The 12,848-nt window shown below is 31.9% G+C and overlaps 2 protein-coding genes across 2 annotated transcripts; one reads left to right on the top strand and one right to left on the bottom strand.

Annotated features, from left to right (window-relative positions):
• Positions 1-2,357: 2,357 nt before the first annotated feature.
• LOC111459546 lies at positions 2,358-3,775 on the top strand. Its single transcript, XM_023102501.1, has 2 exons — positions 2,358-2,795; positions 3,237-3,775. The coding sequence occupies exons 1-2, from the start codon at positions 2,488-2,490 to the stop codon at positions 3,424-3,426; spliced, it is 498 nt and encodes a 165-aa protein (XP_022958269.1). The 5' UTR covers positions 2,358-2,487; the 3' UTR covers positions 3,427-3,775.
• A 2,041-nt stretch (positions 3,776-5,816) lies between these two features.
• On the bottom strand, positions 5,817-8,602 carry LOC111459372 (probable serine/threonine-protein kinase PBL19). The gene is made up of 4 exons (XM_023102241.1): positions 7,673-8,602; positions 7,230-7,490; positions 6,789-6,911; positions 5,817-6,358 (listed from the first exon to the last, which is right to left on the bottom strand). The coding sequence occupies exons 1-4, from the start codon at positions 8,009-8,011 to the stop codon at positions 5,987-5,989; spliced, it is 1,095 nt and encodes a 364-aa protein (XP_022958009.1). The 5' UTR covers positions 8,012-8,602; the 3' UTR covers positions 5,817-5,986.
• Positions 8,603-12,848: the final 4,246 nt, after the last annotated feature.

Below are 12,848 nucleotides of genomic sequence, written 5' to 3'. Positions count from 1 at the left end.
TAGGCAGCATCAACGGCTTTTTCTAAATTTACCTTTTTTTTAATTCTTTGTTTTCTTTGAAAATAATAACTGTGGACAGTCACATCAATGACCAAGCACTTTTGACAAATTTACCAAATAATTTACCCTTCTTTAAGGTAAAAAAAAAGAAAAAAAGAAGGAAAAAAAGAGCACCGCCCATGACGGTAATTCCAACTTTACCATCCATCAATGGCCCTTCTCCAAGAAGGGTCAACAAGATCCGTAGTTAAAATGGAAAGTAGTAAAAAATAAATAAATACTATATTAATTTTTATATTTTTAAATGTCTTTAGTAAGAATATAAATAAGAAATGACATGGAAGTAAAGGGTTTTATAGTTATTTATTAATTTAAATTCTTTTAAATATTTTGTTTTTAAAACCATATTTCCATCAACATTTTAAAAGCCTCCAATATTTCTATTATATCACATTTAAATTCTTAAATTTCTCTTTTTAATTAATAAATAATATTGATTTTTTTAATGGAAATAAAGTTTATGTAAAAAAATAATATTAGTTATCTTTGAAAATTAATTAAAAATAATTTGTAGAAAATTTAACTTAAGATTTACTAAAAGGAACGAAATTTTTATTTTTTAAAAAGTAAAGAAATATAAAAATAATATTATAACGAAAAAAACCATAGTCGGATTCGTAACCTTAGTTCCCGAGCTTTTACTTTTCTGGTGCAGCGAGCCAATTGACACCCGCACACGTGTCTTAAAAGTACAAACACGTGGCACTTATATTTTGACGGTCGTGGCATCGAATAAAATATTTAATTATTCGAGAGAATTTAATTCTTTTCCTTTTTTATTTTCTTTTAAATTATTGTAATTATTCTTTTTAGGGCACTTTGCCGTTGGCGCCTGCCTTGCTTGAGGACAAGCAGTTCCCCATATTGTAATATATTTTTTTCTTTTATAAAAATATTAAATAATTAAGGGAAGGGTGGCCTTTAATTTAGGGGACATGCTGGTTCCCTAGGAAACAAACGTGGCGTTGCCACGTGTCTCTTAGTCAAATTCTCTGCACCTGAGGTGGAAAAAAGTGTCAGAATCGCTTTATTCACACACTTTATTATTAATTCAATTAAAAAATATATTATAATTTATATCAAATTTGTAAAATAATAAAATTTACACCAATTTCATAAATTTATCAATAAAAATTAATTAATTGTAAATAATATAATTAAAAACAAATAAACCTTAAGTGTTTAAGGTGGTGTAACTAATGTTATGGTTTTAATTGCACTGTTCAATAATTTATTAATGAAGATGAAATAATTAATTGAAAAATAAAAAAAATAAAATTAACAATTAATCAAACAATAACCACTAAATTTATTTCAAATAAAATAGTTACTAAATAAAAATGACTTTCTTTTTTTAAATTATAGTATAATAAAATTAACAATTAAGGTATGTTTTGGAAAATTTTAACAAATAATTGGATGGAAATTGAAAACAGCAAACGACGACGTATTGGGATTTGGTATTCAGATAATTTTTAAACGAGAGGGTTTGACTCTGCATTAGCTGGGAACACGTGGCAATATTGTGTTCATCTACGCCCCCATGAAGTTGGCCCTAATTTATACACGTGTAAAGGAAACTATAGTCATTTCTGCCCCGTTATTGACGGGCAGAGGGGACAACAACCTTGAAAAACAGCTCCCTCGTAATTAAATTAAAATAAAATATAGATTTAAAAAAATATGTTATATAATACTTTCCAAAAGGGCCGTTTTGGTGGGCCCATCTTCCACACCTGGCCAAGTGGGCCGGGCCGTGAGGTAGGTAGGAAAACGACCGGAAGAATCTGAGAATTTAAATATATATAATATAAATGTTCTACTAGGTCACGACTATAGATATTCATGGGGCATGTCCATTTCAATGCTCGTGTTCTCAATAAATTTCATTTATTTTTGTGACGTTTGAAATAAAAATTCTTCGTGTCAATTAGGTTCAAATATTTTTTCGTCTTATTTTCATATATAAATATATAGATATATTTGTATTTATATATAAAAAGTGAGTGAGATGGAGGACGGATAGGCTCGTAGAATTGGATAGGGCCATATTCCTTACTTCAAAAATCAAGTTGTGGAGTAAATTTGAATATATGGTTCGGTTCAAGTCCATTATGTATGAAAGCTCGCTAAGTTTGGTGTCTGTCTACGAAAATCCATACGGGTCCGCACACACATGGTAGCTACAAAAATATAGCTTCATTACTGTTTAACCCTTAATTTTCCTCTAAATTACACAAACGCCACTATCTCATTACACATGTTTAGTTTAGGTGTGGATTCTTTTTCACTCTACCGTCTCCTTTATAAAACCCCACCCCACTCCTCTGAAACCTCCAGCTCTCTCCTCTCTTTTTTTTGCTTCTCTCTCTCTCTCTCTTCTCTTTACGTTCTCTTTCTCTCTCTACAGTTCGGGAAGGAGGAACAATGGATGCTTCTGTGAGAATGCCGTATTTCTTTGTTGAGGACGATGGATCAGATTCTTTTCTGGATGTGGAAGCTGGATTTTCTGGAAACCAGTACAGCCAATATCCTCATCTTTTCTTCCCCCGGCCGAGGATTTGCCATGGTGGCGCTCACCCTTGCGGTGGTTCCAGAAACATCTCGATTTCCTGCTCGAGCATTTCTCCGAGGTTTTGCCGCGGGAGATTTGAAGATCATCCTTACCGTTTCTTGGAAGCTTGTTTTCTCTGCAAGAAGGCGCTTAATGATGACAAAGACATTTTCATGTACAGGTTAGTTTTTCTTTTCCTTTTATTCTTATGATTTCTGTAAGGATGAAGATGAGAGTGATATTAGAGTTGTTTTCGGATTCTGACTGTGGCTTTTGCATCTGGTTATTGGTTTAGATTTGTTGTGTGTTCGACCTTTTGTGTTTTAATTTTCCGTAGCAAAGATGAATCCGAGAGAAACATTTAATTCTCTGATCAAGAGAGAAATTCAGTTTTTGCAGATAAGCATTTTACTAATTATATCGATGAATCCTTATGGAAATAGGATCGATCTTTTAATTCCTTCGGTATTTGACGAACAAAATATCAAGATCAGAAAACGCCTTTTTCTGAAAAATTTTCGAATCAGATCTTAAATATGAACGTTCAATTACGAAGAAATGACAAATATTATCCTCGGCCATGATTCGATTCTGACGATATTGTTACGATCATCTTCTGCAGAGGAGACACTCCATTTTGCAGCGAAGAGTGTCGACAGAAGCAAATCGACATGGACGAAGCGAAAGAGCATAAGATGAATCTATCATCGTCCTTAAAAGCCATGAGAAACTTAGATCAATCCACTTCTACGGACAAGTCTATCACCAACCACGACTGCTGTTTCCTCGTCGGCACGGTGGTGGCGGCGTAGATCGATAGATAATCATACCCATACGTATTAATCATTCCCGGAAAAAGAGGTGAAAATTTGAAGAGTAAAGAAGAAGAAGAAGAAGAAGAAAACCGGGAAGAGCAGAGAGTTCGTTTTTGTTTAGATTCTCGTAAAAAAAAATTATGCAACTGTGAATGAATTATGTTTATGGATGGTGGTGGTGATCAGTGAGGAAGTCTTGTGTTCATTTTTCTACTGGGATTTGCTCATCTTTTCCTTTCTTTCTTCTGTGCATCTTTTGGGGCTTTGTTTATGTATATTATATTATAAGCTTTAATGGATGGTGAAGAAATACTAATGAAATGAGAAATTTAGCTTTTTACTAGAATTACGATGGATTCCTCTTTTTTTTACTTTGTTTTTCTTCATTTACTTATTTTATTCAGTATAAATAAGATATATTTTTAATATAAGTTGGAATATTGCTGAATTCAAGATTCTTCTCCTTTTTTTTCTCGGAATATTAATAATGGTGAAGACTCGAAGGGATGACTCATTTTCTCTGTTCCTTTTTTTTTTCTTTTCATTTTCTTTTAGATGCCTTGCAAGTTACAACTAATGCTATGATGCAAATTACGAGATATTCTAATTTTGAGCAACTAAATATCTTTGAAGAATAAAAATACGTTCATTATTATATTTAAAAAAAGTTTGTTGGTTCAATTATTAATTTCAAATTTATACTTTCACACACACAAAAAATATTTATTTTATTTTATTTTATTTTATTTCAATGAGCTTTCCATTGATTCAATTATTCGTTTGAAACAAAGTTGAATGCAATTTAAATCAAAATAAGTCACATAAGCTATTTATATACTATAAACATCTTTAGGTTATTTATCAAACATGATACTCTATGTATCAATCATATATTGTTCGATTTTGCGTTAATAATCTTAGATTTTACATATAATAGATGATGATAACAAATAAAATAATCAAAATTATTGTCAAATATTAAGTAATAAAACATAATTACAAAACTTTATAGTATAAATCTCATTGAATCAGGTATGCTAAGACATAATACTCATCAAAATATGGAGGCGGATTCCACATCCTTTTAACTTCCTACATTATGATTTATATTTTGGATTGGACTGAGATTTGTTGCTAACTCTGATCACCTAAGTCTCGGTCTTAGTCAGTTCTTGCTTTATATTTAAATTTAAGGAGGCATATCCTATTTGTTTACTTACGCATACCATGTTTTCTTTTTGTTCAAGAGGGATATATACTTGTCACTGTTTACGGCATCGTTTTTGTCAAGGATTGAATTGGTTTTCAGTTGTCTTTCTTTTCTTTACGAGGATTAATGAGGATTTACTGAAGAACTAAAAACAAACAAGAGGAAACCACCGAGATGACGAGGAACATGCCTCTCTGTATTACTTCCAATTGCCTAAACACCATGAAGATGTCATCCAAATGGTAAAAACACTCGTCTCCATGTACCTTCCAAAGGAAAATTTCTAAACACTAATTCCTTTCAAATGCCTAATAAACGATGTTTCAAATACCTAGGTTAATTGATACTTCAAACGCCTCTAATTAAAAACTACGAATCTTCTTGTTCGTTAAGTTAAAATCTGTTGCTCATTAATCCAGACTAAACTTCTACGACACAATCACATCGATCAGTAAAAGCAAGAGAACGGTAAGATTAATAGCTTCCGAACGTTAGTTCATCCAAAATCACTACCAAAACATATTGAAGGAAAGGACATACAGTGCCAGGTCGAGAATGAGGAGTTGCAGAAGAAGAATCGCAGTAGGAGATTCCACGGCGTAGATCTTCAAACAAATCTCCCAAGTCTTTTCGAGCAGACTCTCTTCCAAACATGAAAACATACCAAACAAAAACGAAGGATGATGAATGAGTTACAAAATCCAGAGAAGAAATCGCGACCAAATTCATGCACAATGGATCAAGAAGTGAAAATGAGAAATAAATTCGCACCAGCAGGAAATCGCAGAGAAAGCTCCAGCAGTTGCAATGGTCTGAATCAGAGTGAAGGATTTCTCCATTTCAATCTCCGGAGAATTTCCGCCCAATTCAGGACACATGCATGCCTCAGGTTTTCACCGAATGAGATGGTGAGAAGAAAAGAGGTCAATGTTCGGCTCTAATATGTTTTGGGCTTTAAATACTCTAGGCCCAATAATGTTGGGCTTTAAATAAGTATTATTATATTAGCATCCACTTGTATTAAAATCAATTAAACCGTTTGTAAAGGGCCTGGACAATTAAATCATAAAATAAATGAAATTTTTTATATTCTGTACTTCAAGAAACTTTGAATCTGATACTTAAAAAAAAAAAAAAAAACTCTGCATCTCAAACCAGCAACCAATCAAAATCAATCAATCGCCTAATCTTCCCACTCATATTCTAATCTTAAAGATGATGAATGAAGAGCAAACGTCAAAAGGGGAGGTACCTCGACTAAGCTTTCATACAAAAAAGTGATACCTCACAACCATTTCAACCATTTCAGTTTTTTGCAGTAAACACCCAGATGATTAACAGGAATCCTCAAACACGATCCTCCTCGGACTCTTCTAGTGCTTGTTTCAGGATTTCGACGACTTTCGACATCGTTGGCCGATCTCTTGCAGTCTTGTTGAGACATTGATTGGCTAGATTGGCAACTTTTCGAGCTGCAGCCAGGTTATACTGGTTTTGAAGCCGAGGATCCATTATTGTCTTGAACCTTCTGCTGTTTGCAGGAAACTGTTTAACCCATTCGAGTAGCTTTTGCTCCACCGTGGGGCGGTTTCGTTCGAGAACTCGCCTGCCTGTGAGGATCTCATATAGAACTACTCCAAAACTCCATATATCACTTTGCATTGTTAGATGTCCTGTGACAACATATTCGGGTGCTGCATATCCATATGTCCCAACCACCTGATCATTGTGCAACCAGCAAAAATCAGCTTTACAAAGTCATCAAACTTCACCATACATGCTTATTTTCATATAACTCATCCAAGTTAATCAGAATTCTTTGTTTGAATTCAATGGTCTTGTGCCTGCGTTATTGAGTCACGTTCCTGTAACTTGACTCAAAAACACGGCTATGGCCATGTTTCAATTTTCCCAATTCTTGAAGGCAAGGTAGCAAAATTCCTATGTCAAAACTACATTGAGAAATATTATGCATTTTAAGATCACTCGTGTCTAGTTCCTTGGAATACTATTATTGCAAGCTTTTGTTAGAGATGTTAACAGAGGCTTTTATTTTTAAACATGAAATAGAAAGCTAGCCACATATTGCAGCAAGCTAAAAATGGCCGTTCTTGAAGACTAACATGAACTCGTTAAGTCGGGAACTTACTGCAGTGGACACATGCGTGTGATCACCAGTTGGCCCCTCTCTAGCAAGCCCAAAGTCCGAAAGTTTAGGAGAAAATTCTTCATCCAATAGCACGTTTGACGATTTGAAGTCCCGGTATATCACCTTTCAATGCAGAGGCAGCAAAATACATCAATTTACCAGGAAAATTTTAAAAATTATGTAATACAGCAAGAAATTGAATAAACATCCGTCTATACACGTGGCGAAAGAGCATATGAAACTCGACATTAGTTGTTCAAAATGAAATGCGCATTAGCACTTCAAGAGGGCATAACCAAATGAAACAAATGCAACACAATGTGCAACTTAGCATGAAACCTTGATTGATGCAAACATCAGATGATAATTATGGTTCAAATGCATCAAAAGAATGATGGGGTCCCTAAATAAATCAAACAAGTATAATCAAAAAGATTGTACCTGAACTTCTAATCCTTCATGTAGATAAGCCAATCCTTGAGCTGCACCAAGGATAATCTGTAGCCTAGTTTTCCATGTCAAAAGAGTCGTACTCCTGCTAAAGAGATGATCTTCTAGGCTTCCATTAGACATGAATTCATACACTAACAGTCTTTGGATCCCTCTTTCTCCATCTTCTGAACAGTATCCCAAAAGTTTTACCAGGTTTGTATGACTAACAACACCAAGAAATTGAACTTCTGCAAGCCATTGTTTATGACCCTTGAACAAAAGAAGAAAATAACGTTATGAAATTAATACTAATCGATCATCTTCAATCCTGTTTAAGCTCCTTATCTAGCAACTAAAAACATTGGAAAATAATAGAATAATCAATCATCTTCAGCCCTGTTTAAGCTCCTTAGGCAACTAAAGACTAACTACGGCAAAGAATTTGAAGATACCTGTGTGCTATTTGGCTTAAGCCTCTTGATAGCAACTATGGTTTCCTCTCCCTGATCACCTTCAAGCCTTATTTTCCCCTTATATACACTCCCAAAGCCACCTTCTCCAATCCTAAGCGACCTACTGAACCCATTCGTCGCAATTTTGAGCTCTTCGAGAGTAAAGGCTCTAAGAGTATGCTCCTTCTCTTTGTACAACTCAGGTATGCTCCGGGGCGTAGGCAACGTTTCCAATGCATCAATCACACGATCCGATTTGTTCCTTTGATTCGGTTCCTTAGTCGGTCCTGCTCCTCTTTTGATCTTCTTTTTACGATTAAAATTGAAGAAACAACCCATACTCAAAACTCCCGAAAAATGAAACTCTCCGCAATTCACTCGTGGAAAACAAAAAGTTGCAGACAAGAGCACCCAGTACAGAGTTCCAAAAGCCCAACAAAGTCAAATTGGTTACGAGATTATCAATCCCAAAGCAGAAATTATGTTCACAAATCAATCAACCAAGGAAAATCCAAGCAGAAACTTGGATGCCAAGAAAACTATATACAGAAAAATCAGAAACCGACAAGCAATCGTGTAAACGGTTCAAAAAGGTAGAGAAATTCCAGATGCGGAACAGCAGAGCTTGAAATGGAAAAAAACAGGGTTTGATCAAATAAGGATTTGTCGTGAACAAAACGGGAGAAAAGATCGATCCATTAGATAGACAAAGCTATGGAACTGAATCAAAACTGTACACGTAAATGAAACAAAGACTATGTGAAGAAGAAGAAGAAGAAGACCTTTCAAGAATTTGGTATGGTTTCCATGAATTCGAGCGGCCAAATGCACCAAGCAAGCGACGCATGGCGGTTAAAACAGGATTCCCTTCGGCTTCCTTTGACGAAAAGTCGCCGTTTTCACATGCGTCCCTTTTCCTCTGATTTTCCTTTTTAAAAAATCAACAATTACTTATTAAATTACATGTTAGTTGTGTATTTAGATATTTAGACATTGATTTCGACCATAATAACTATTTCCTTAAAAAAAAATAATTTAACCCATTTTCTTTCCTTTCGACTCCCAAAATCATTCATACCAATCAAGAAAATATTATTTGATTATAAATTTATGATCATTCCACGTATGACTTTTATCATCTAATAATTGAATTGTTATAAATTTTAAATATAGAGATTAAATAGTTATAATTTTTGTTTTTAATGTTAAAACTTAAAAAGAAAAATAAATACATATAAATATAAAGACAAGATATCAATCTTATAACCTTAATATATATAATCCATTATATTTCAAATAATTTTTAAAAATACTTTTTATTGTTGCGTCAATTCTCATTCTTATTTTAAAAAATCTTTATAAAAATATTTTTAATCAATTTTGAAGTAATTGTTCAGATTGACTAAATAATTGAAAAATATTCCAAAATTAAGGAATATTTAGTATAATTAAATATATAAATTAAACGTTAAAGAAAACTAGTTGCGTGCAAGGAAATATTCTCCCTCTTATTTTCCTCCAAAATTTTTATATTAATTTATGGAAAATGGTTATAAAAAACCCACCTAATCACTTAGACTAATTTTAAATTATTGAACGCATTCCTTGAAGTTGGCCACCATCTTTATAATTTTTTAGATTTATTTACATATCATGGCATTATTATATAGTTAATCCATGTAGCACCTAATCGAATATAATAATCACTTTCATAATTATTGAATATATCGTTACGCCCTTATATCGATATCCTTAAAATTATATTTAAATTTCTAAAATATGGCTACCATTTCTTCTTAAATCCTAAATTCTAGTTAGATAAGCCTGGAAGCACGTGGAACAAAAAGAGTGTAACAACTCCATATATTGTGTTTTATTGGTTTTTCAAAGTTTTAAAACTCTGTTCGGAGAGATTTTCATACCCTTATAAAAAATGTTTCGTTATCCTCACCAACCAATGTAATCTCACAATCCATCCTCTTGGAGGCACAACGCCTTTGTGGGATTTTACAATCCACCCCATTAGAGGCCTAACATCCTTGCTCGTACACCGCTCGATGTCTGGCTCTGATATTATTTGTAACAACCCAACTCCACCCTAATCAGATATTGTCCTATTTGGACTTTTTCTCCTAGGCTTCCTCTCAAAGTTTTAAAACGCGTATAAGGAGAGATTTCTACACCCTTACAAAAAATGTTTTGTTCTCATCACCAAGTAACGTGAGATTTAAGTATTTGAACTCTAAATTCAACGATAAAAATAATTTTTTTCTCCTTTTTTATGCAAACTAAAAAATATCTATATATATATATATATATAATTTTTCTTTTACTTAAGATTAAAAAATGCATGCTCATGTTATATAATGAATTCAAATATAAAATTTTAATTCTATTATTTATTTGATGTTATTTAAAAAGAACTATGGTAAGTTCTTTGAGATAAAATATCAATTTTAAAAAATATGTTCGTGTTACCTTACCAATAAAATATCAACTTTGTCGCCTTTTTGAGTCATTTAAAAAATGTTAGGGTATTTCTCCACTTCCTGTTATTTGATTGTTGATGTATATACAAAAAAAATTCTTTGAATTCAAATTTTATTAAACGAAATCGTTCTATTTTGAGTAAAATTTCAACCATAAAGAAAAAATATGTCAAACGAGACCAACACATTCAGATTTAACTTTTCAAATCGAGCTCTTAAATATAAGGAAAAATTTGTTCGAACCTTTATCTTAAAAGAATCGTGGAAAATGTTTGATAAAAAATATTCTACAAATACACCATTTTAATTCAAAGAAATGGAACTCATATTATTACTGGGTTTGACCATATTAAACTAGTAATAATCTTTTAGTTTGATCTATCCCGATATAATTTGACAATTATTAAATTAGTAAATTAGAGAAATGACAAAAGTGTTGAAAAAAATGTTTTGCTTTTCAACTATATCAGTTTTTAATATTAATATGTTATAGATATTAAAAAAAAAGTAAAATAATGTTTAGAAAAATAAAACATTGGTCAATTTAAATGGATATGCCTGAGATAACGGACTTAATTGTTTGACCAGTTGAGAACTTTTGTACATTGGAAAATGTAAAGTCTAATTTGTTGACAATATGCCTTCTACAAATTAGGTTAGAAAAGTCGCTTGCAAATTAGATAGTTAGTTTGTATTTATTTTAACAAAATAATTTTGATAAGAGTATGAAAATCTCTCCTTAATAGATGCATTTTAAAACCGTGAGACTGACGGTGATATATAACAAGCTAAATCGGACAATGTTTTCTAATGGTGGGTTTGAACCGTTAAAAATGATATCATAGTCAAACACAGGACGATGTGCCAACAAGAACGCCAAACAAGAATGCGGAGGTGAATTGTGAATAAAAATTATTGAAATGCATTCAATGTCTGCCAGCAAAAAATTGTACCTTAATCCCGAGGGCATTCAGCTGGAGGTCAATTGGACGAGCAAAACAAAAAGGGCGTTTTGCAGGATTTAATGTTGTCCTGTGGGCTGGTATCAGACAGAACAGAGACCAAAATTTGTCAACGACAAACAGAACAGCTTTGTTGTTGTATCATAAAACTCATCCACCCAATTTCATTTTACTCAAGATTTCTTCCCTTGTGTGAAAATTGACCAAACATACCCTTTGGCTGGTTTTTTTTCTTTTATTGTTTATATTTTTAAAACATTTAATTCCCGGACGACCTCGCTGGGTCATATAGAAATTGTGGATAAAGAATGGGTCGACATTCATTTAAATTCTAGTAGTGATTGGAGAGTTAGAGGATAGAATCATCGACTTTTTGAATGATAATTGATATATTATCTATTAAACTATACTCATCTTTGTGACATCAAGTCACGTTAGGTTAAATTAACAAAACATATTGACAACACTCACGTGAAGTTTCTACAACGCATAAAATGAGAGATTTGAACGGCTCAACTTTAAAGCAAATTTGGTCGTATTTTGTTTTAACTTTAGTCTAACAATAAAATTATTCTACAGGTAGAGTCAAGTATACAATTTATGACATTTGCGTGTAGGAATTTTTCGGTGTATTTGAGTCAACAAATGTGAAAGACAATTGAATTTCTTCTAAAAATAAATTTACTTCTGAAAGTTGATAGAGAATGCGTCATTTTCTAATCAAATTATAGTATATAATTTTAATGAATTGTCGTGACGTGTGACGTGATGTTAATGAAATAAAATAATATTGATTATTGGGTATAAGGCAAAGTTTTTCTTTTTTATATGATTAATTTTTATAGCATTGCAACTAAGATGCCTAGGGAATTTAGCACGTGTTTAGCTATGTTTTTAATTTAATATAATTATTTTTATATTCAGTAGACAAGTCAAATGTATTAATTATAATTATTTTAAGCTCAGTTTTTTTTTTCTTTTGTTCGTGTTTATATATTAATAAATATTTCGCTGTTCGTTACTTTTTTGTTTTAATGGACTTTTTAAAAATATCCTAAAACTTGAATAAGAACGGCTTTTAGTTGGATTTGTATGAGAGCTTCTCAATCTCTATTTCCGCTCTGAGCTTATTTGTTGATGATAGAGTTCTTATTGGTGGAGCTCTTGCCCTTAGCCTTGATTCCAATCTCGTGTTCTAAAATGGAACTAGACCTCGTTCTAGACCTCGTTCTTTCTATCCCCACGGAAATATTAAAAATTATAAAAAAAAATATAAAACAGATTAAGGAAAACTTAAAAGGCAAAATTATAATTTTAATTACAATATTTATTTATTAATAGCATCTATTTTTTCTTTAATTAAGCTTCAATTATGAGACTTTATATTCCATTAAACGGAAATAAATATCTTATCAGATTTCTTTTCTTCTTCTTTTTTTTTTTCTCTAAAAAGGAAATTATATATTAAAGAGGAGAATCGGAGAGGCAGAGTGCATGACGTCAAATATAAATTAATAAAAAAGTTTGTTCGGATTTGTTTGGAATTTTTGGTAATTTATACCAACAAATTAATGTATTTTGATTTTATTTTCTAAAATTATTTCTATATAAATACTACTTCCAAATTTCAACTAGAAAATATATATATATATATATATATATATATATATATATATATATATATATATATATATATATATATATATATATATATATATATATATA

This window comes from Cucurbita moschata, unplaced genomic scaffold, assembly GCF_002738365.1.
Source record: "Cucurbita moschata cultivar Rifu unplaced genomic scaffold, Cmos_1.0 Cmo_Scf00022, whole genome shotgun sequence".
In the NCBI taxonomy this organism is placed as follows: Eukaryota; Viridiplantae; Streptophyta; class Magnoliopsida; order Cucurbitales; family Cucurbitaceae; genus Cucurbita; species Cucurbita moschata.
Note: the sequence above shows the minus strand (reverse complement) of the source record. Positions and strands in the feature narration are given on the sequence as shown.